Here is a 26,127-nt window from a genome sequence, read left to right as displayed (position 1 = left end):
AAAGACTGTTGTGCAGGTATATGTCCATAAAGCACAGTCATAATTAAAGGATGCCAAAAGCTAGAGGTGAGCTACTGACATTTTGGACACCCTAAGCCAAACTATCATCCTGCTGTTATAAACAATAATGTAAGAGTAAAACATTTGTTATGTGTATACATTCCACTTTCACAGAAAATAAGCCTAGGACATTTACTACTACTTTATTTTTTTATATGAATGATAAATCTGTCAGAATGAAAATATAAGCATGGTAACTAAAGATGAAAACGATTTCTAACATCATCTATATAATAACAGCTTTAACAGTTCTTTGATGAATATTCCCTTTTTCCAACAAACCCAGTAACCTACATTTTAATTCTGAAAAAATGAAAATATACAGAACAGATATTGTACTGAGCTAAAGCTAAAGATGTCATTCATTGTGTTCTGTCCTGTACTGCTGTTTCAGCCTAAGTACTATATTTTGAATGGCTAGTTCTTTTTTCTTACTGCTTTGCACAACTGATGTATTACTAATGCTCAAACACTAAATACACTTTTTAACTTGCCACAGTACTTTATTTTATTGATAACTTTACTAGTTAACACAAGTAATTCAGAATCAAAGAAGAACAGTGAAGGTGGAGAAGGATCTGGAGCACAAGTCCTACGAGGAGCTGCTGAGAGAGCTGGGGTTGTTTAGCCTGGAGAAGAGGAGGCTCAGGGGGGACTTCATTGTTCCCTACAACTACCTGAAAGGAGATTCCAAGCAGGTGGACATTCTCCTATGTAGTGAGTGATAGGACAGAGGAAAAGGCTTCAAGTTGCACCAGAGGAGGATTAGATTGGTTATTTCTTTGAAAGGGCGGTCAGGCATTGGAACAGGCTGCCCAGGGAAGTGGTTGAGTCACCACCCCTGGAGGTGTTTAAATGATGTGTAGACGAGACACTCAGGGACATGGTTCAGTGGTGGACTTGGCAGCGCTGGATTGGACTCAATGACATTAAAGGTCTCTTCTAACCTAAATGATTCTATGCAAACCTTCTTAGTCAAAACCATACTATACATGGAAGAAAAAACAATTATTTTTTTAAATTTATTTCCATTTATTTCAGAACTATGTATTCAATACTCTCTAGGTTGAATAAAAATATTTGTGATGTTTAAACAAATGTTTTGAACAACTTGTACACTATCGGTTCACTACAGAAGTCTGAGATAACAAGATCACTGTTTCTATTATCACTACTTTTCTATTCCAGAATTCCTTGTTAAGACTACTGCGCTCAAACACAAAATATCTACAAAGAGGAAGAGAGTAATGTTTTAAAGAAAATTTGGAAAATTCTTCTTTAAATAGGTATTCTGTTCTTTTCCCATCCCATTACAAAAACATAACAAAGAATATGGCTCTTGATTCTCCAGCTTGAATATTTATGGTAAACTCTGTTCCAAAACCCATAAATGTTATGGCTCATTAAACAACTGGCTAGTTTACCTGTAAAGACTATTATGCATGTATATTCATATCTAAATAAACTGTTCAAAAGAAGCAGTCATTCTGAATGACTCATTTACAAACTTGTATGAAAGCCTAAGAAGCAGCAGAGTATCAGGCTATTCTCCCTCCTTGCAAAGATACAGTCAAGATGATACTGTTATAAAATCTATGCCACAGGTAATACACTCCGTTTGATTCATTCAAGATTTAGGACAGGAAATAAATGCTGAAGGAAATTACCACATAAATAACATTCCTCGATACTAGATGGGTCTGAGAATGAAAGAGTTCTTATTTTATCCAAGCTATAATACTCATCCTGTACTCAAAATACAGAATAATATAGAATAACAGTATTCTGCTCAAAATGAGAGTACATCTCTCTACTTTCTAGTTCTCCAGAAGGTAAATTAGACTTTTCAATTTTATTAAAGGCAATCATGAGCATGGATTATGGCTAGTTTTAGTTTAGAACCTTGAACTGACTTAAGACTTCAGCAGACTCCTTAAAAATTTCAAGTACAAACTAAGAAACTGCATGAGGGGCTTTTTTTAATATGTTTTAGGCAACCTGACGCCCAAGCACAAATAGTGTTCACAGAGAGCACATAAATGCACATGCAGGATTAAGTGGATTTCATTTAGTTGAATGCAGCCTTTCTTGCACTGTACACTTGTTTATATAATATCAAGAGTTTCTAAAGTGACTGGTCTTGCAATGACTTAAGCACTTACACATATCTTATCTGAAAGAGATGCAGTATTTTAATAGAGTACATATTAGCAGATTATTCAGGGGGGAAAAAAATCTTAATTATCTAGGGAAAAAAAATAATATTGGACTTACAAATGACCTTATACAAGTAATCTCCCTCTCGGAACTTACCTGACACCTACCTAACTACAGTTAAAACCTTCAGAGTAGAGCAATCTGCATAAGCTACTCTGCTTTCTGTGCATAGGTATTCTGTGAAGGATTTGGCAGTACACAGAACTTTAGGCAGGGTTCCCCTTTCTTAATGAAAAGAAACTCAAAAGGCTGAAATAACACCAGCTTCTAAGATTATGATGTCAGTACTAAGAGAAATAGAGCATATTTGTGTTTTAAATACGTTTCTTTATTTGCATTTTTGGGGCCAAAGTAATACTTACTAGTCCATCAAGTTGAAACACATGTTAATTGTCTTCAGGCATTTTGCACTAGACAGCTATGCAAGAACGATTCAGAGTACTTTCATACAATTTCACTTCAAATCAAGTGTACCTTTATTTTTTTTTCTTCATGTTTTCTTGCAATAACGATTATCCAAAAACTGAATACTTTTCTTCAGAGCAGAAACCATCTGCAATTTTTGACTGTGGCTGACAACTGGCTGCTATGCAGATAAAGTGAACTCATTGCAGGGGGCATTAATTTCAAAAAATTGTATTGATTAATTAGACTATACTTTAAATGTTGTCCTATGGAGAATGTTTAGCTAGTTCAAGCCAGACAGATTTTTAAAATCACTAAATTCAAAATTTAGCTTGCTATACCATAAATCCCTCAAAAATGGGATTTTTTAATCTTGTACATTATATTGTTCTTATACTATATTACTTTATTAGCTTTTACACTCTTTTAAAACTTGTAATAATGACATTAGCAGTTTTGTTGTATCAAAGAGCTGAAAGTCATTCCCATCTTTACTTTATTTAGTTTGTTTCCTTTTGTCCACATCACATTTGGACACCTTTAGAAGAAAAGTATAGGCTTTATTCAGGCAACAATTTTTCTGTTTTAGTGAAAAAAACATGCTATTAAGGCCTAATGATATATGGAGATTAATTAAGACAACTTGATTGTTCTCCCTAGCTTTCACCAGAACATTTCTTCATGAGATTCTGGTATCCTGTACCAAAACGACACCTTACACTACTTAATTTAACCTTACTTAAACTTGATATTTATCTGCAGTTAGCAAATCTGTACATTACCTGGCAGTTTATAGTTTCAAATACATAATTGTGAGGTAAACCACAGAAATTGTTTTAAATTGAGAAGATTAAGAACAAATTGAATTAGAAAGTGTTTGCTGCATGCTGTGTTCCAGAAACAAAAGGAGAGAAAATTATAAATTGGAATTAAAATTGCACATTAAAATCTGTTGTCCTCACAGTGCATTTTGTATTCTGCTATTTGCCTGCTCAATGGAATTTATAAAAGTAAATTCCACATTCAAAACTAACTAAACATTAGAGGAACAGTTGTGATCTACATTGCTCTGCTTAATATGGTTATCCACTAACACTATGAAACTCAAAGAAAAGCCCTACAAATAATAATAAACAGAATACAAACAGAAAGTCTGAAAGACAGTAAAGAAGGAAAAGCTAAAGAGTCAAGAACCCTTTCCAAAAACATAATCCAGTATGTGGAGTTAATAGGTTCTACCAATGTCTTAAGATACTTACATCAAAGAAGTATTTTACTTTTATTTAATAGTATTTTTTGCAATGGAATGACAAGTAAAGTTGTGAATGAGTAACTTTAAGAGTGAAGGACAGAAGTTGAATTCAATTTTTCTACAAGCATATTTAATTTGACAACACTTAAACACATTTTTTCCCCACAAAATATTACTTCCCATGGGTTTTGGTTGAGTTTTGGGTTTGTTTTTTTGGGTTTTTCTCCTCCTCTGTGGGATTACTGGGAGGTCAACTGTGAAAGTACAAGTAAGATTTGGCCTAATCATTTTCCACCTGGCAAAAATCCAGATAATAAGTCAAGTAGTATAATATAATTAGTAGCTTGGAGTTGTTTTGTTTTATGTATTTGCTTATGAAGCAAGCTCAAGTTTATAAAACTTTAACTGTAACACATATCTATTGATTAACCAAGGCTTTTCCTTCCCATATTCTCAGCACCAATTATTGTTTTTATCCACTATTACTTGTGTTCTCAGATGACATCTGTCAAACACAGAAAATACTCTCATGAAGGTCTTACCAAACCAGGCATTCCAAGCTTGGCTGCTAAACTAAGCATTTACTGAAAGGTCTGAGTATCAAAACCAAGTAGTAACTACAGCATTCAATATTAAAATTATTCTGCCCATTCAGATCTCTATGGCCAGTCATACTACTCTGTGACTTCTCAAAAGTTTGTGGGGGATTATGGCAGGTCTTGATGGATTTAAACTCTTAAGAAAAGGCAAGTAACAGAAGAGCCCTAATGAAGGTAATTATATAGCAATAATTTAAAACAATGCATAGAGTAGATATACATACAGAAAATAATTGTTTCAATAGTTTATTTAATACTACCTTCAGAAAAGGTTTAAAAAAATTAGAAAAAAATAGAATTCTTCAAAAGCAAAAAAGTCATTTAACGTCATATACCATCCATCTGGTAAACTGGAGGTGCCTCTTCTCCTTCTTTAACTGTATCAAAATGTATTCAGTATGGTCATAGAAAGATTACCCCAGTATTTAACAGTACAAATACTCAGTAATTCAAAATCAAGCCATTCAAATAAAAGCTTATTTTTATGTAGCACCTTTGTTTCTAAAGGCCACTGCAGTGCTGCATGGAACTACCTAAATTGCCAGTTAGAAAAATAAGTCAATCACCTGTTGAGCAAAGCTTATTGAAGGACAGGGGAAAAGAGGAACAGGATCCCAACCAAACAACATACCAGAGCAGAAAAAAGAAATACTTTCCATCCAAGAGGAGTTTAAGCAGGAATAATAAAATTAGCTGAGCTGGAATTGGTTCTGACTCTAGTGTTTATTTCTACAGTAGTAAAATACAATTCTGATATTTAAAGATCAAAATTCCTATTATTTCAGTTTTGTTTCACTGTTTACACTGCCAGTCTCATGTATGTAAAAGGAAATCCATCTGCTCTACTTGAAGAAAATCAACAAAACAGGGAAAACAGTTTTTATTCCAAAAGTACTTGTAAATTGAGAAGATTGGAATTTTAGTATCTTTTGATTACAAAGACACTTCTTATACATTTAATAACTTAAATACCTTGCACATTATCCCTCAGAGGTAAAAAGTAAGCAAATTTTACTTTCCATTTTATTAAAAGATCAGAAATTGTCTCTAATGCAGTAGTTTTATGGATTCACATTTTAATATAGAAAAAATAGTCTAGTAAAGCAAAAGGGAATTAACTGTAGTCTAACACTGATGGCAAATTTCTGCTCTTGTTCTTTCCATGACACTGAATTTAAAAGAAGAATTTAAATCAAAAGATTGCAGTTACATCACCAGCTTTGTCACTTGCCCACTGAAACCCTGGCCATGTTTCTTTGTGTCCACTACACCATTCATAACATATCCAGTTCTCTAAAATGCTTTGACTTCTGTAATACAACACCAGAAAGGAAAAAAAAAAAAAAAAATTATGTAATAGACTATTTTTCTTTTGAGGCTTTTATTTTCCAACACAATTTTTCTGATTTTAAAAAGCATCAGTCGCTCACATCATCTTTATTTTCTTTGCCCAGTCTTGACACATGTGGTTACTTATCACATGCAAACAAAATATCTGGTTTACCACTGTCATCTGAGAAATTTGCATTTGGACTCTTGATTAGCAATTTCCAAAGCTTCCCAAATGAGCAGAATTAATTGTATTAGGGGAAAAAAAAGAACAAAACAAAATAAAACAAAACCACTACTTTCAGCTTACTTTCCTAGATTTTCCATAGTAGCTTAATCCCATAAAATCCAAAGTAAAGCCTGTTAGATATAAAAGAAAAGTGCAAAGCTCCCCATTTAAGGACTAGTTACAACTCATTAAAGTAGGGACACATATAATTTGAATCATTAGAATGCATGCTGAAATATAATTACTGGCTATGAATCAAACTGGGATGGATTGAACTGATTCCTGGAATGCTATTATGGAGAGTACCTTGTGGAGAAAGAATGATCCTTCTGTTTGCACAGCAACTAAACGGCTTCAATTTACTTTTAAAATTGACTCAAATTGAGATAAAGGTCCAGGATTTCAAAATGTGGCCTTCTAAATCTAATCAGCCTGAATTATGCCTGTTTCACACTGTGATACTTGCAACCTGGTTACAGGCAGCAGGGATAAGGCTGCACTCAGCTTATTTCACTGCTTAATTTATATGGTAATTACCACACCACAGCCAGAATGGAGAGCATCTGCCAAAACTGGAGGCCCCAGAATAATAAAACTGACATGTGCTGTGATATTGTTGAAGTGCTGACTAAGAAACTTCTTTTATCTCCTCTTGAAGCTATAAAATGGTATTCGTGTTATTACTAGCAGGGAATTTTAACAGCCTTGCACTGACAGCAATTATGTAACACATGCACAAAACAATAGAGTTTCACATCACTTAATAAATCCTTGAGCTCTCTTAGCTCCACATCTCTCACTGGCTGGATTTTATGGTCTGGTAGTTCTATCCGACCTTCAGAACACTGAAGTATACAAACCACAAAAGCACTAGAAAATTATTAGAAACAACTGGCTTTTCTCCCTGTTACATCTATTTAATGAAGAGGGCATGATGTATCATGATGGAGGTTAATTAAAAGATTTGTCCACTCACTTTACTCTGTAGCTAAATGCTGTTATGAACCCCTGGTATTAAAACAAGCAAGATACAGATATTGCTTCTCATACTATGATCATCCTCTTATTAAGCAACACTTGCATTTAGAAAAAAAAAAACAGGCAACAATAAAACAAATTTAATCTATCTTTATTCATTTTTATGAAAATAAAAACATGTTGTAAACATAAGGAATCTAAATTTGCAGCTGATTTTCCTGCTAACTTTATCAATTCTGTTTCCAATACTGTGCTTTAGTTTTTTAGCTTTCATATCTTGCACCTGAAACTCCTAACGACAGTACCAAAGTTTTATAAAAGAATTAAAACCATTGCACTATAAATGTTTAAAAAGCAAACTGTCAGGTAAGGAAGGACGGATAGTTGAAAAATAAAGAACACAAAGAAAAGTTAAAAGGCCATTTCTGTATTGGAACTTGCATTACAGGATAGTGTTCACACAACATAAATACTCCCTTCTCCAATCAAGTGTTTGATAGGTGGATCGACTAAAAAGGGAGAAACACTATTTCACCTTGAGAAAACTACACAGTGACTGGAAGTCACTTGGTAATGAGACAGAGACTGAAAAACCAATGAAAGTTACTCATACAATAATTTTGAACACTGATAATTCCGTTTTTGTACCATTCAGAAGTGGAAAGGCACTTGTTTGCTTAATGACTGTTGGCATGAATTCACCATGCACCCCTAATTTATCTCCACCCTTCATACCTATACTATTTACAGGTTACGATCTAAGTGTATCATTCGTAAAGAGTCTGAATAATGTATGCATGATGACTATTTCTAATCTTTCTCCACAAATAAGTCCATACTCTACATTCTATAGAATACTTACTTCTGTCATTCCTTGAATTAACATAATTCAAGTTTATTATTATTGTTATGTAAGTTCAAGTTAAAGACATGCCCCTCTGAGAAGGACCATCATCCCACAATACTTGAAATTTCTCTTTCCAATACAGGTTACAATGCCTTCCTTTGCATACAACACCAAAAAGATCACCATTCTTTTGCTGCTTTACTAAATTAAAAATTCTTAGCTGATTTGTTGCTATCACTTTGAAGTCACTTACTTCATTACTGTTCTAGCTTTGCCTCTAAAAATAGTAGTAATAAAAACACTTTTTGGTACTTAAAATGGATTTTATTTCATGAATAAATTATCTTAAACAAAAAATAAGTACAAGATACTGCATACAAGTGACAATTTGAACCATAAACAACTCTAATTACTTTCTGAATTACACACATATACCTGTTAAATATATAATAAATCAAAAACCTGTAAACATGTGTTATATTTATATGCAATTACACTGAGAAAGTAACATACATGGCTTCAACAAAAAAGGCTCTGTAGACTGCTCCTCACAAACCAGAAGCTTCCAGCACACTCTTAATAGGCTTCTATTACATTTAAGCCAATAGTAGAGGACAGGCACAAAATGTTTGTTTCCTGAAGAATGAAGACTCCCTGCTGAGAGACATCACTCTTCCTTGATATTTCTTTGAAGGAAGGCTTTGATTTACAGAAAGAAAAGCAGCTAGGGAGAAAAAAGATCTGCTACAACCACATGTTCATGTTTGTAGAAGCAGTTATTCAGTTTTAATCTTCTTTTCCATGAACATCCCAGAAAGTGAAACCATTCAGAACATTTAGAGTTAAATACTCTTCTTAGCAAGAAATATTGTTTAGTGTTCAATACATATACATCTATACACGCAGACCACAGTATAATTACATTTTGTATTGAGGCACTAGAGAAGATAAATGCAATCAAAAGAAAAATACATACCTTTAAACAAAGGCCACCAGTAGTCCAGGCAGAAAACAGCATATGACATGAAAAACAACTGGACCCCACCAGAATGGGATGGGGAGTTCCCTGCATGTCAGAAAATTAAGACAACTACATAAGGAATAGGGAAGTGCTCTAAAAAAAGGGTAATGACAGTGCATAAAAAGGGACATTATTAGTATGGAGGAGTGTTTAATTTTGACTGAGTTTTGCATTTGGGAAAAATAACTAACTACACAATTGGTTTACTCTTTAAATTATAATGAAGGGGGGGGAAAAAAGAGCCTATGAACATAGAGTACAAATACTCTTGAACGAATAATTTAGAAATGTGAAACTTCTACAGAAGAAATTCAAATAAAACTATTCACTTCTAAACATAATTGGCAGAATAGAAAAATAAAAATGGGTCAAATTAAGAGGATTTCTTACAAAGTCCATGCAGTATCTTCTGTTTTCCAATGTCGACTTAGTATAATGGGCTTCTTTTTTGGTACTACTTGAATAGTTGAAACTAAAGGTAATACACTATATAGAAAGCAATTCTCCATAAATCAGTAGTACATATAAAAAGTAGTCATTATCATCTAGTATTATGTAGCAGTGAACACTTCTCAGAATCTGTAAACAGAATGGTGCCAAAACGATGAAATAAGGAGGTGAATCACACAGAATATTCTGAGTTGGAAGGGACCCACAAGGATAATCAAGTCCAACTCTGAAGTGAATGGCCCATATGGGGATCGAATCTGTGCCCTTGGTGTTAATTCGCATCCTGCTCTAAGGGGAAATCAAACCCAAAACCAAACCAGACAAAAGAAAAAAGACCCAAAGAGGAGATCCTACAACCCTGCTTCTTTAAGAATTGGAGGACTGCGTTAAAGATTAGGATTTATCACAAAGTATGTGGCCATGCTTCTTACATGGACACAATCAATTTGTGTGATGACAGCTACACTTGCCCTGCATAGCTACAAAAGTACATGACCAGAACTCAGTTTTTAAGTCTCAGCCTAATTCGTCTTTTTATGAGGGGAGACCTTGATGGCAAGGACATAGGCAAGTCTGAATAAAAACTTTTCACCACAGCCCTGAAACAAAGCACTAGAAGGAAAAAAAAATCATGGTGTTAGAAGCCATTAATCTAGATTAGATTAATGGGATTAGATTAACAATGAGACTGTCATCAGAAAAAGGAAGTTCCTAGTCTCCACACAACAATCTGTTCATGCATTTTGCATGAGAGATACAACCAGTGCTCAATATTCCACCCATCACCAGGCCAGAGGAATATCGTCCTTCTAATTTATGCTGGTTTGCCCCTGAATACTTTGTTCCTGGATGAATATCATAACTTCACCATGGGAAAGATGATGTCCTTCCTCCTCTAAATCTTAGAAAAATAATGATGTAGGGTTTGGTCACTCTCTTGCCTGAAGCACAATGGAAATAAAGCTACTGAGATGAAATTGTTGAGGTTGACTAAAGTGGGGACGTACTCTAAGACAGGTTGTGTTCCTGAAAGAAAAGAGGCATAATTTTGATCATGCATGACAACATGATTTGTACCTATGCCTGCTTGAGTGTACTGGCATGCTCTGAGCATGTGTTGCAAACAGAGGCCATAGACAAAGGAATGCTCAGTCCAGCATCAAAAAACAGACTTAAGCATGAGACAGGCCACGAGGTGCCCAACCCTGCCAAACTGGCAACCAGTACAAATACTCAGTAGCAGAATACTGGGCATCTACATATTTTTTCCATCAGAAGTTTATATGCCCCTAGCTCTTCAGATTCCTAATGAAAGGGCCTATTTTAAGTGAAGATTTTCTGGAAAGGAGATATCCCAGCCTCCTAAGTATTTTTGGATACTGACCTGTGCTGTGCCGCACAACTAAAAAATATGCATAATCAGACTACTTAGATATATGAGAAAAAACTTCCAAAGCTTTTCTCCAACCAACTTTGTTTGACACTGTAAACAGGATTATCCTGTTTCTGAAAATAAAATTACTACATTCATGCTAGAAATACTGCTGTTGTCACCCCAGGAAACTGTTTCTAGAAGACAAAATTCCATCAGAAATGCTTCAAGCTTTCAACTGAGCTTTGTCATAAAACTCTGATTATCACATTTATCACAGTATGCTATCACTTTGCTATAAAATATTAATTGCAGTATCCCTCTTATCTAAAAATTCAATGGGATTTTTATATTCTTAGGGATCATACTGAAAATAACTTTTTGTTTACTGCTACTGTCTTTCATAGGTGAAAATACATAAACTATTATATAGCTTAAACTGAAATAAACAACATGCCAACAGCAATATTACAAATATTTATAGAATTCACACCTTGCTAGGACATTTAAGAAGGTTTTCGCCTAGGAACCCCATGCGGCTGTCAAATAGTTTGATGTAGTTTACAGGAGTTTCTCCAACCTGTGCATCTGCTATGTGCTTTACATGTTTCACTACTAGAGATGCTGTATGATTACACTTCCATCCTGGCCTAGTGAGCTAAAGTGTTGCAAGAAAAAATCAAAGCTTGACTACACAGTTAGTACATGCAGACATACAGACACACACAGGTATAAGATAAATTTACAGCCAAAATTTTCTATGTTGACATTTATCACAGACTCAAAATCACACAGCCACCAACCATAAGATGGAGAGATGCATTTATATGCTGATTATCAAAAGATTATGATGCTAATACTCAACCAAAGAGGATAAATTACACCTAAATATGCATTGCAAAAGGTTTCTTCCACAGCAGCCCTGTTGTTTTTAATTTCTCATTTTGAATGGGACATCCTAGGGCAAAGCAGAAACAGCCTTCCCCAACAACATTTGCATAGAAACAGGGACTTTTTCCTGACTATTTCACTTAAGAGTACAGAGTGCAAGCAGGCCAACAACAATAACACTTCTTTCCTACAGAGATTAAAGAACAGTGCAAACTTGCAGCAAGGAATGAGGAAGTCTTGCATTTGCCAGGAGAGATGTGTGACAACAGGTAAATACTTTCTCCTTGCCTCAGAGGGACATGCAAACTTCAACGATGAAAATTTTCTGCCGTTGACACCTACTAACCAGAGAATTGTTAAGCATTACTTTAGTATTACTGCAGCTAGAAACCATAGTTATTGCACTGAAATGTGATGCTACATGTTGTACAAACAGGGAAGAGAAAGGAGAAATGAAAAGCCCAAATAAACTGTTAAGTATACATACAAAAGGTACAAGCACACAGATAGTGAAGTACCTGGAAAACAACGAAACTCCACTGATCTATAAGACTTGACTGTCTTTAACCAGAAAGCTTTAGGCATGAGCAGACCAATTGTTTAAAAATATAACCATTAGATGAAGTGCACCATCCTGCTTTGAAGCCATGTATTTATCTCAACCATGAACTAAAGATGACGGATTGAAAGGAGAGTTAAGAAGGAATGAAAAAGAGCCTTACAAGTAGATATATAAAACCCAGGTTGGACATCATGAGAGAGGTCAGTAGGCAGAAAAATGGATGACACAGTGCAAAAAAGTAATAGGCAAATACAACAGCACTGTTGAGGTCAGAGAGGACAGCAGAGTGACTAAGATATACTGAACAAATAACACAAGAACACAGAAGAAAGTCTGTTTCCATGGACTCTTTCACCATCTAAGCAAAAGCATGTTTCCAATAATAATCCGTCTGATGGTGTTAAATGCCATTTATAAATAAACAAAATTATGAAAGCAGTGCAGTTACAGATAAAGCCATGTTAGAGACGTAAAATGGGAGGAGATCAAATGATGACTATAAGTAGCAGTACATAAATTTAGAGGTGGGTGGGTAGTCAAAGATGCTTTGTTATTTTATGATGGCAAACACCATAATATAGCAGAGTTGTAAACCAGCAGAGTTGTTATCTTAACTAGAAATTGCATTTTGGGGGAAGGAGGATCAGTACATTGAATTGACAGAAAATTTGACCATTCTTACCTAGAAACCCATTATGTTTAAAACAGGTCCCACTGCAGGTATCAAATTCCAGCAATGATTTCTCATATGCAGTATCAACACATAACTAATATTTATGATGCAACTGGCAATATTACTTACCACCATCACATGGATGCAGTTTAATTTAATAGGCATTTACATGAATATTATCTTAATTTTCCATATAAACTAGAAGCATCATTAAGACTTTAACTGGTCAATATTTTAATCCAATTTAGTTTTTAAAATTTAACATTTATACAAAAATTATTTAATTATATTGTATCTTAATGCAACATGTAGCTTTTAAATTTTTTTTCTAAATACTTTTAGCAGCCACTTCATTCTTATCCACAGTAGAGTGAAAAACAATCAATATGCAGTAAATTTATCTAAATCATGAGTGAAATATTTACATTTTGTCAATCTACTATTAGTCTTATTGCTCTCTTCATGTGTGTAGTAGCTGTTAAATGAAGAAAATAAGATTTTCATACTGATATTTTCCCAGGTGGAAATGCTACCGCATTTCATTCTGAAACAACTCTGTACAATCACATAATTAGAATGAAGTCTTGTAAAACCTAAATAAAGATCTGTTTGAAGCTTGACAACAGCTTGACAAGCAACTTTAGCACCTGCTAGATACTTTTTGGAGAAATAATATAGGAAGTGGCATATCTTTATTTAGATAGGTTGTCCTTTTTCCCTTTGTTGCAATGAAATATGTGTTATGAAAATTTTTTATTAAACAATTTCTATCTTTATGGACAAACACATGCTTATTTAGAAACCAGACACCACATGATACCATATGAATTAAAATAAAGATGTTTGCTATTTATCTGCTTCTGCAAAGCATATCAGAAGAACCAATGACTACCAATGCACAGAGTAGTTAAAAATATGACTGTGTTTCTGTGTTCAAAAGTTGTAGTTGTTAATTTCTGGAGAGACTGTGATACAACAACATATTACAGTATTGTCTAGTTGACAAATTACTTTCCAGATATGTGGTAGGACTTAATGTTACTGTCCTCTTCTCTTTAAAAGGGAAGAAAGGAACTATGGCAGAGGACAGGAAAAAATTATTCTTCTTTTCTGGAAGTTGCCTAATACAGACTCAGGATCAGGTACACTGAATTCAATCAGTATCAGGGAAAAAACTGGAACAAGACTATGACTAACAAGAAACCTCCTCACCACCCTGATGAAGAGTAAATGAGGTAAATGATCTGAGACTTTCTCTAGGATCAAACAATACGTAATTTTATCCTGAGGTTTCCCCACAGATATACTGTATTTTGCATCAAAAAGATTGGAGTAAGCTCCTGCAGGTAATCAAAGCTCTTGACAGCATTGTCACATTTATTATTTTTGTTCTTCATCATCCTCTCCAATTGCTCACATTTCTGCAAATTTCAGCTATTCCAATAACAGAATGTGTATTTTCCTAATACTACTTGATATAAAAAAACCCTTTATAATTAACAATCACACAATAGATTTGGCCACAAGATTGAACTTGTGAAAAAAATAATTCCTAGAGATGTAGAGACATCTGATAAATTTAAATTTAAGACTAGGGTAATTATATTTAGCTTCTGTTTTAAAAGCACTTACTAGAAGTAAGAGGACACCTTTGTTTTTCAAGCAGGTATCAGGATCTCTGTCATGCTGAGAGGTAATTGGCATTTATACTTACGTGTGTGTTTACACACTATTACATGCATATATATTCAATATGCATTTGAAATATTTTTGATTGTATGTATTTAACCAAAACCCCAAAAGAGACATGTGTAGGTAGATTTTTGGCCGGAATTAATCAGCTTCCAGTGTGACAGATTAGAAATCAACACACATATAGCCAGGAAAGGTGAAGCTATCTTACTTAATAGCTTGCTTTGATGTGCATTTAAACCTACCGTCTGCCATGAAGAAACCCAACACATCATCAAACCTGCCACTGGATTATCACAAACGGCCAACTAGACAAAGCCACAATTGAAAAATAACTACATTTATTATTCTTTCTATATAAAATTCTTTTCATTAATGCTCAGCAACACGCATTTGGCAGCTGAACTGGTTTTTTTTTTTGAAGCAGCAGTGAACAATGCAATTCACAAAACAAAGATAAGCTCAGTGGTTTCCAGGAAACTGAAAGATGAAAGAATGCAGAGAGAGTCGGACATGGTTTCAAATGAAGAACAAGGGAACTAAGGTCAAAGTGAAACCTAAAAGAAATTCAGCAAGGGCCCAGAAACCGTGGTACAGATACATTTCAGTTGGATTGAAATTTCACAATGCATTTCAACAATGCATACAATACATTCTTGGGCATATTAATTCACTAGGGACAATTTTTTCAAACTAAAGGAGAAGCTCAGATTCCAAAGCCCTTAGTTTCACTAATTCAAGTGTAATATTTAGCAGATTTTATGCATTTATGTCAAATGTAAATTAGATTAAAGTTTTATCTTCCATCTTTGTTTTGTGAGTTGACTCCCAGATTTAACTAAGACCATGAAGTCTTACGCATACATGAGGTTGATTGTAGTGGAGGAATCTGTAAATGTTATAATTTCAGAAGCCAGCACCTAATAAATAGCCTCCTATAGAAATATGATCAATGTATTCATTCCCCTTGAAGAGAAGGTCATTACCATTATACAAATAAATTTAAAGAACCCATTTTGCAGTAGTGAAAAAATACAACATTCTACCATACACACCAAAAAAGGCTAATAGAGTTACCTTTATACCTACTGCAAGTAATGCCCTAACACACAGAGCTAAATTCTGCTCGGTTAAACTATTAATTATTTCCACCTAGGAAGCAAAAACAAAAAATACTTTGTCCAACGGACTTTTTAAAATACATTTTAACATAAGTTCTCTCAGACACTAAATTTGTAAAATACTGTATTTTACAACTATCAGGTATAACCATGCATTCAGAAATAACATTCCTAACTGCTGGAAAATCACCTCCTCTACTCACAGCACAGAATTTATTCATAATTTTACATATCAAATTACATAGTGGTTTAGGAAAGAGTAAAGGAGAAATTGAAATGTAATGTGAATTTTAAGAACATGAATTTTAAATATACAATTTTAAAGAAAGCCAGAAAAATAACAATGCTAAAAGCTGCACACACGGACTCTTGCCACAAGTGAGAGGCAAATGTCTCACAACCTGCATTTTATAAAGCAGAAATGATAACTTTATCACCAGTCAAAGTAGCCCCTAGAACCATGCCTAGGCATTCCTCTTCTGACATACAGTGAAGAGTGCCACCTACTGAATAAAAACCAGTATTCCAGAAATCATTAAATTATTCTGGAAACGTGCCGTCTATGTACTTACTCCCTTCCTCAACCCAAGCTTTCAGTTTAGTTTTTCATCATGCAGTGTCCTGGCAGAGACCAGATTTGTCAAAATATGACTTTGATATAGAAACAAGGTCCAATGAAAACCGCATATAAGTCACCTGATTTAAGAAAAAAAATTATTCAATTATGTTGCATTAAAAAGAAAAAAAAAAAAGCACTCTTTTTCTAAGGCTGTTCTTTTTTCACACAAGAAAGTGTATCTTTTCTATATATTTTACTGTACTGTAAGAAGGAAATAACTACTTACATTCAGACCTGAACACTTCTTTACTTTCACTGACAACTGAAGTATCTCACAAAGGACCACATACATATTTCACATCCACATGCCATGATCTCAGTCATGCTACAGAGCAGCAACAGATAAGAAGACACAGTGTGTCCCCCTAAAGAAGCCCTACCAGGTACTGCATAGCAGGCAGCAATGCTACACATTGGTGCAGGTGACATTCTGTATTTATAAACACTGTAAATTGGCATTACAGTCTATCAATTTAGAGTTTTAAATACACGCAATCTAGTCAAGGAAAAATGTGTGGTATATTGCAAGAGTCTGCATGTAATGTGATACCAAACAAAACTGCTGTAACCCAACCAAGATTTGGAACTGATCCATTTATACACAAAATATTTGAATGAGTCAGCAACCCACTGCATTTCCCAGGCCTGCTGCAGACTATCAGACAATTCCCAGACGTACTTCCTCAGATTGTGCTTGCCTCATGAACAAGGTCAGTAGTGACAAAAAGTGATATAAAGGTCAATGAATAGAAAAATATGACAATATGCAAACTTACTTTATCTGATTACCCATTAACCTACTCAATATACTGAAGTTCACAGATTTCCCCTATTTATTTGTCTCTCTCTTTTAACTGTTTAATATAACAGAGTAGTGTATTAAAATGAAGTACTACTATTTTTTTGGTACTATGAATAAATAAGAATTAAATATGCTGCCTTACTGTAGTCACACACACAAGTGAACAGCCTCTAAAACAATCATTGTTTCCTTGTCTGAAGTCTTTGTTCCCATACTCCATATATACTCCAGCACTGCCAGAATAAACCTTGTTTATGTAGAGAGTGGCTGAAGCTTTTGCAACTATAGCAATGGTGCTATAAGCAATTGAGATTACACCACTGTGGTTATGCTGCCACCTAAATCTCAAAGCTTTTGATCTGCACTGGAGATCCCTTTCTGAGGGGGATAAAAGATAACAGGAACAGTATTTTGATTATCTCTGATTATTGTGGAGAGTAATCCTACTGCTGAATAAAGACCTCCAAGAGAAAAAGGTAGGCTACCTGGATTTTTGGCCTGTCACAACAAACTTATACATTTATGTTTTTCTTACTATGTGAAAAACTCTAAAATCAGCTACACACAATGTAGTGATAATAAACAAAGATTACCACAATAACTTAGTGTATATAACATTCCCATCAGACCTGGTCCTTTAAAGGACACTGAAGTACATGAGCCATTAAGAAATCCTTCTAGGATATATTTATATATTATTGTTTATGCTATGCCCCTCTGGGGAGGAAGAGAGAAGGATAATGTCTTTGACTTTGAAAGACCCTATATTAAAGGTAAGCATGCATCACAACTGAAAAAAAACATTTCCCAGATTAAGAATAACTATTTTAGACTCTAGCCTGCAAAGTTTCCAGACCAAGGGAAGAAAAATACCATAAAAATAGGAAACTTACAAGATTTCTCTCTAGGGATTCCAGCTGATAATCTATTTCTTTCAGACGATTCTGTTGATCACGTTTTTCCTTATTGTCTCGCAGAACTTTTTCACCTGGAACTGTTTCTAGGCTTCTGTTTGCATAAACCAGAGACTCCTGAGAAATGAACAGATAGAAGTTAAACACATGACTTTATATTGCTTCATAGACAGATGAAGGTTCTTTTGATTTCTATTAAGAGAACACTGAAATGCTTAGAATAATATGTCAGTGTCAAATTCTGTAAATGCATAGTTTTCATTATGTACATTTTCAAATACAATAGCTAACCATCAGGCTAGACGTATTTCAGCAGAAGAATTCTCACCCTTTGCATTTTAAGACGAATTTCTTAGTCTCCAGAGCTAACACTTGGATGCTGAATTTCTACTACAACAATAAAAAAGCTCTGAGAATAGGGGTGAGTGAATGACTGGTTCAAAGCTTGCTCCTATTAACCACACTGGGATCAGAATTAAGCCAGAAGGAAAAGTAAGAACTGAGCTGAAATGACAATAGCTTTTGTTTTGATTCTGAAGTTTGTATCACTCCCACATACATTCAGGTATTGGCGAAACTGCGAAGCTATGTTGCAATCAGAAAAAAACAGAGCTTTCTCTTGCAAACCAAAGATTCTATAGAAAAATCCAATAGTGGCAGAGGTAAAAAATCCTAAGCAAAAAACCTTCTCCCATCTTGATAATCAATTTAACCCAAAGGGACATGACCAGCCATAGAATAAAAAAATACTCTATTCATTCTTACTTTCAGAAGCAGCTCAAGAAATTTTAATATGCACACAAGGAAAATAATTCCAAGTAGCATGTCTAACTGGAAAGAAAAACAACCTTCACAATTCGACATCCAACAGAAAATTTCTCAGCTACAATATACAAAAAAACTGTATCTATAAACAACTTTTTCTAACCATCAAGCAAATCTATGAGTTCTGACATTTAAATGAAACTATTAGTTGCCTGAAAATAAACTTATTTTAATACAGTAAAAATTTTTGAATATATATTTACAATCAGCAATAGTTGGCAGTACCACAATGACAGTAAATTTTCCTGTAACAGACGATCATATTTTCTGCTTCTTTCTGCATTGCTTTCAAAATTATTCATAACAATCTATTTGATATTTGACCACCCTGGAGCATTAAGCTATTGCTTTCTCTAAGTAGTTCTTACAGCCTCACTTCTCTCATCCCTGAATAGTAACTGACAGAAACTCACATAATATGAGTAAAGTCAAAGCTTTCCCCACTTACTAATATTTTAACATTTTTCTCAAGATATCATGAAATAAATGTAGAAAGTATTATATCAAGGAAAACTTTTTATTGTCACTGTTTCACATACTTCAGAATACGTTATATTTCAATTATATAGCACATGTACATAGTAGAAGTCCTTTTGAGATTACTTCATCTTTCATCTCTAGATCTGTAGAAAATAAGACTGTTAAACATTTTACGTAAGGGAAAATACAAATACTTAGCAACAGCCAAAGCTGTAACAAACATAATGCCAAACAGAAATATGCAGTATTTGAAATATCTATAGTTATTTGTTGCACTCCCTTTTCTCCAAATTTTATAAATAAATAATAACAAAATCCCACCTAATGAATCTTCTTAAGGGATAAAACTGGCTGATCAGCTCATTAACCTGCTTTTAACCATGCTCTTGAAACAGAGATATCTGTGAAATTCATCTGTTTTGGTGAAGCGCAGGCATAGAGCATAGGCTATCAAGGGGTTCATTGATTGAAAAATTAGTGTATCTTGTGAATTTTGAGCATTTATTTAGTCTTAAACTGTTAACTATAGTCTACTTCTATAATAGGAAAAGGGAATATTTTCCTGATAAAAATCCCCAATCCATTATGAAAGAACTCCTCACGGTAATACACAATAATATCTGTAGGCTTGGTTGTCTTAAAAGATAAGTAATGTTGTGTATTACCATGAGGAGTTCTTTAAATACCATCTTCATTTGCTTTAGTTTTCAGGTAGCTTCCCAGTTTTTCAAGCTGGTAACTGTACTCATCACACACAGTCTTACACTTCATATTCTCCAGTCTATCGTTTTCCTGTTTCTTTCAGCATTACATTCAACTTAATTTATTCTTCCTCAAAAATATTAAATAAGACAGAAGCATTTTTAAATATTTAGTTTATTTGGCACCAGAGCAAAGAAATTTTTCAGAGAGAAACACAGTTCTGATGAGAGACATTTCCATGTAAAAGAGAACATTAGTCATGGAAAAGCATTCTTAATCCAGCTGGACTCCTTGTACAAAAAGAGGAACACGTCTGCTCCCCTGTTACAGCTCAGCTATGGTAGTGCAGGACAATTAAAGCCCACTATTAAATATTTCAGAGTGAAAGAATAATTCCTATATCCTGTCAAAGTATCCATCAGTGGCAAAAAGCACATCTCCCACTGAGACAACAGTGACTAGGTATCTGCATTTTCAAAGTTATATCTAATGCAATTCTTAGAAGAAAAAGAATTTGCAGCTTCATAATACGCTACCCTAAGCTAATTCTAAATTAAAACCACAGAACTACAAAGCCTTTTATATGCTGCAAAACAAAAGGCAACTGCTTTTCACTAATGAAAGGTAACAAGGAATTAACTACCTCTTTTTGGTTGTTAGGTTTAATATTACTCAAAAAAGATAATATGTTACTCTTCAATTAGCATACACCTAAATGCAAGTTTCTATTCAAATACTTCTGGGCTATTACCTGAAAGGAAGCAACAAAGATAACTTGGACAAACACTTCCAAACAGAACATTCATTATCACAGGCAAGTCACGTTAACTTCAAGCTGATGCCTTGTAACATTGAACACAAGCTCAGGCAATCATTGGCAAGCTCAGAGTAACAACTGCATTTGTTAGGTGACTACCAGCGAGGGGGAGGTGCTTTTTCACACATTAGATCCCAGCTGGTAAATGATCAACATCAAAATGTGACTCCTCTGGAACTGAGCTACAGAAAATACTACTAGAGGTAAAACAGAACCTCACACTCAGAAAGAAGCCAGCAAAAAAAATGACATTAAAGTGCCCTTATAAAAGCAAAAAAGAACAAACCCACAGGTATTTTAGCCTTTCAAAGAGATGTTTCTCATACCCTGGTAACTGAAAACAGTTTTGCCAATGAATATTTTTACAGATATTCTCCAATATACCAGTTCTGGCCATAAAATGAAAACATTACAGAAGTAAATAAGCTTTGTGCAAATAAGTGCAAAATAAGAAGTAGGGTTTTTTAATTTAAACCCCATTATAGTAGAGGCAACAGTACCAGGGCATGGGATAAATAGGAGTCTTCTAAGTACAATATTCAGACAATCATTTCTCAAGGCTGAGACCTTGATTCTTAATCTTCAAGTCTCAATATTGCTGGCAAGGGAAAAAGACAAAGGCCATTAAAAACAAGGGACATAAAATTTCAATCTATCTTCTAGAGTCTTTAACACTGCTTATCAGTCATTGCCTTATCCTTCAGATTGTAAGTGAATAGGCACTTTTGGAAACCTGAGACAAGAAGAAACTTAATTCTAATTCCCAAAGGTAAACTGTCATAAATAATTTGTTTCTATGCTGAAAAAACCACCCCCATGCAGTTAAAAATGTGAGAGTTACCAATTTCTGAACATGAAGTATCTTGGAAGTATGGAATCAACAACTGCTAAAAACAAGACAGTTCTTGAATTAAATATGACTCAAAATAGCAACAAATTATTTTTCCATAGTTTTCTATAGCTAAAATTTCTCACTTCATTCCTTAATACATATACTTTAGGAATAAATAGAAGATTCTAAAGAAAAATGAAAAAGATACAAATACAGACATATGCTACATTGGTCTCAACACACACTTGAAACAAAATATCTGCAGATGAGCCCTGTTCTTTAACCTACCTGGTAAGTCTGGCTTGGTGATTTTGAGCTAGAGCTGGAAAGTGCAGAAAACTCCCCATCAGATAGTAGTACTTGGAGCTTATTGTCTATCTCGTTCAGGACATGAAATTCCATTGTTTCAGGTGTGTACCCTTCTCCTGGTGCCAGCCAGCCAGATACACTCCCCTGTTGAAAGATACAGAAAATACTTAAGCCTCATTTGCAAAGGAAACCTTAAGGGTAGTTACATAACAAGTTTATTTATTTTTCAGATCAACCATACTTAATAATAAAATGTACATTTTCATCCATCTCAGTATATAGCTAAAATCTCCCAATATTCATGTAACTGGCACACTTGAGAGCAGCTATGGGCAAAATAAGTAGAGATATTCATACAGTCATCGTTTTTAAACATAACCAAGGAGCAACTTAAATGGACAACCACTTTCCATCTGATAAAGGAATCAAAAAGTGAGAAAGCCTAACCAAAACTAGGCTTGGAATGAAACTGCAGAGGTTCATGCTACGGCAGAAACCACCTGGAGCCAAATCTCAAATAGAAGGTATGAGATGTAATATGACATTTGCAAGGTACCACCAAAGAAGAAAACAAAGCATTCACAGGAAATCAAAGGAACTGCTCTGAGGTCAGTAGCTGCCATCCTTCTAGAGCCCCTATATGTTATCACAGAAACTCTGGGAGAGACAGAAAGCTGAGTTCTTTTCCTGATCATGATTTACATGACTTTTTCCTCTTGATAGCAGTTAACACCTGAATAACACATACAAATAATATACTCCTACTACATACAGTTGCATATTATGAGTGAGCTAGGCCACTTAACCCAAGCAAATAAGCTCATACCCACAGACAGATGCAGGTTCTCCACAGCAACTTGGCACTCCTGCCTCACACTCAGGGAAGCAAGTCTGCACAACCCCCATTCACTGGGTATGAGAGTAGCAGATTACATCTCTGTCCTGATCACAACGAAACACCAGATAGGACCTTAGAAGAGCAAGGATGTGTGGAAGGACATGAGTGTATTGCTGATTTCCTTTCTTTTTCCTACCAGAATAGGACCAGCACCTTGCCCTAAGACTCTAACATCTGTCTTGCAAGAAATTCATGTCCACCATTTGTTTCCAGCTTCCAGATTAGTCCTCTGGCTATTCAAGCAGTTGCATCCATCCAAGAGGAGGACATATCAGCTTTCAATTACAATACCACTGCTATGAGGTAATTCGTGGTTCATCCCCATTACCATAAAGCACACTAGTTGCAAAAATGTAAAAAATTTTTACCCCAAACACCTGTCATAAATTATCTTCATAATAAATGCAAAAAAAAAAAAAAAAAACCAAACCAAACCAAGAGGAAGAAAAAAAGAGAATCCAGAGAAAGTCATCCTTTTTGTGAAACAAATGCTTTCTCATACAAGTATGATGAGACACAACTAATGAGCCTGAGCAGACCTGAGCTGACTCCAAAAGAGCCATTCACAAATGTCTTAGATGCTTGCCAGCTTTGTGGAAACATCTCTTCAGGTGAGACAGTAACCACCAAAACGTAAGTACTCAGCATGGTACTACATTTGTGTCAGGTGAACCATCCCCTAATCAGAGAATGAAGATCACAGTGCAAAAACACAGAAATGCCACTACAGGAGTCCAGTAAGATGTAACCAGGCTCATTAGCTACAGCTCAGTGTCTCTACCCCATACTCCAAATACCCAAATTACCCCAGTAGTTGTTTTACTCCAGGGTGAAATGGACTCACACATTCTCTTTTGTATTTTCAAGATGGCTTTGCTTGGAAAATAAGCTTCTGTCCTGTCAATGTTTCCTGTGTGTTAACTCAGAACAATACTTTTATAACAGCATAGTGCTTTCTGTGGAACATCTGAAACAAATTATAGCCCTGCAGCTTCGGCTTTGACAATTAGATTAGCATGAATATGTGAACTTCTAAAATATTTTAAACACTCATAAAACATTCTTTCAAAAAGTGAGAAGTGCTGTTTGGATATTTGGTATATATAGTAGTACAAGTCAAATGAAGCTATTTAATCCACATTACTACATACAGAGGAATTCATACAGCATAACCAGATCTGCCTTGATTGACAGCCTCCAAAATATTACTTCAGCCAATGTGATTGCACCAGCTTTTTAAAAATCAGAATAAAATAAGATGAAAGAGGCCATCAACTGGATAGTTACCTGGGCCAGTTTGAAGCTGTCTAGATTACTCATTAGCTGATCATTTCCTCATGATCTTTGTTATGAAGCAGCCACAGGAAATGCCTTACCCATAATAAAATTCAAATGTGGGAGAGGAAGAATCCATCACCAGACTAGACAGGTCTAAGTAATTATTATCCTTTCTTTTACTCTACTTTGATAGCAGAATTAGGAGCTTTTTTCTTTAAAGAAATTATCTAGTACAGACTAGAGTACTAGATGCAAGCATAAACTACCATTCTTGTCCACATTATCAAGAACATACAGCAACACACATGTCCTGTGAGATGATCTACTTCGTATCTAATAATAACAGTAAAATCTCTATGGATGTAGAGACACGACAACATGATAGTGACATGTGCCAAATACAAAATGTGGACAAATGTTACACTTTCCCATTGCCTTGATGCCTTGAGAATTGGTGCAAAAAAAGGTACATGTGGTTAGTTGGAATTTGCATTAGCTATTCTGCATAAATACCTCTAAATTTTGTGACAGACACTAGCTTAAAGAGAAAGAAAACCTAGCAACTACACATTTTGAGAGACTACTTTTGCAATCAGTAAAACAATTTTTTTTAAAAAAGCCACTATTCCCTAGGTTGGAAAGCTATGCTTACTAAAAGAAGGTTGTTTAAAACATCTTCAGATCTATAAATGATGACATTTATCAAATTGAAGACCATTTCCTGGGAACAATGATTGGTGGGACACTCAAATACACTTTGTTACCCTGCATGAGGACCATTTTTACTCACTTCAGCTCCTGCTATTCACTGAAGTATGCAGACAGTACACTGTTTAACAATATTATGTTAAAGCATAGATGTCTAATGCTAAGCAGACTTCATATATTTTTAAGAGAGAGTGAGATGGAAGCCACAGAAAGATGTCACGTTATCTTTCTAAATGGACACATAAGCTTCATAAATGTGTATTCCCCAATTGCTGCAATTTGAAGTCCATTTATCAGTCGTCAAAAAACTGTTGTTGGGAGTTTTTTGCAAGTAGTTGCTGGCCTTTCTCCCTGAGACTACAGCACTAACCACTCAGATTGATACTTCACAACTTCACATTTTATGCAAAGAAAATAGGTGATTTTCTCCAAGTGTAGTTCTAAGGTTCCTTCCTTCTCTTTTAGGTTCTGCTGTTAGTAAAATTAGCAAAGAAACCAGTAAGAATTCTTTTTTGGAGACAAATCCAACAGGATTTGTCCATCTTCTCTCTCATATCTCAGTAGGGTACTTCATGGTAGGACTAACATCAAATTTAGATTTATTGTAAAAATAAGCCAAATACAACAGGACGGTACAGATTAAATTTGTCATACCTCAAAATCTTGCAATTCAGTTCCATCTTCTGTATCTTTCAGTAGTTCAATTAGCCTTCTCCTTTCTCCCTCAAGCATAACAAACTGGTTTCCTGAATCCTTTGCTAGCTGAAATATTTACAAAAAGAAAAAAACCCATACTTCAGAACTCCACTAGCTCAAACAGCACCAAAACAAAGTTTTTAAACTCTATGAAATTAACACCCAAATCTTGTTTATTTCCATGATACAAATTATCACTCTGACAGAAAAATACAGCAGCCTACATACAATAAATTTATAATCTTATCTTAGTCTTTGATATAGTGGGGAGGCAAATATTTTTCACTGGATGAAAAATCGTGATAGCTACTATGTCCTCACAGGAAAAAGAAAGCAGGAAAATCAAGGGATGTATTTTCTGACAAAGACCACTCCCATGCAGGCTACACATGAACAACCTGTATATCTATCCCTTATTTATGCAAAAAAGGACATAAACATCCTTTAACTTAACAGTAAATACTTTTTTTAAAAGTCTTAGGATATTGCCCTTAAAACAAGCTATGCACAAGCACAAACAGAACAATTCAGTTTCCAGTACTCTTCAGC

The 26,127-nt window shown here is 34.7% G+C and overlaps 1 protein-coding gene across 1 annotated transcript in view; it reads right to left on the bottom strand.

Annotated features, from left to right (window-relative positions):
* FSIP1 (fibrous sheath interacting protein 1) overlaps window positions 1-26,127 on the bottom strand; it is a gene marked incomplete at its 3' end in the record, with an annotated part of 66,333 nt that overhangs the window by 30,429 nt on the left and 9,777 nt on the right. Inside the window, exons 8-10 of the mRNA XM_082283665.1 lie at window positions 25,537-25,644; window positions 21,978-22,142; window positions 18,013-18,150 (exon numbers count right to left, since the gene is read on the bottom strand). Of these exons, the coding sequence (XP_082139791.1) occupies window positions 18,013-18,150; window positions 21,978-22,142; window positions 25,537-25,644 (411 nt within the window). The remainder of the gene's footprint in view (window positions 1-18,012; window positions 18,151-21,977; window positions 22,143-25,536; window positions 25,645-26,127) is intronic.

This window comes from Coloeus monedula (assembly GCF_965178545.1).
Source record: "Coloeus monedula genome assembly, chromosome: 6".
Lineage (NCBI taxonomy): Eukaryota > Metazoa > Chordata > Aves > Passeriformes > Corvidae > Coloeus > Coloeus monedula.
The sequence above is the reverse complement of the archived record's forward strand: the minus strand, read 5'-3'. Positions and strand labels throughout refer to the sequence as shown.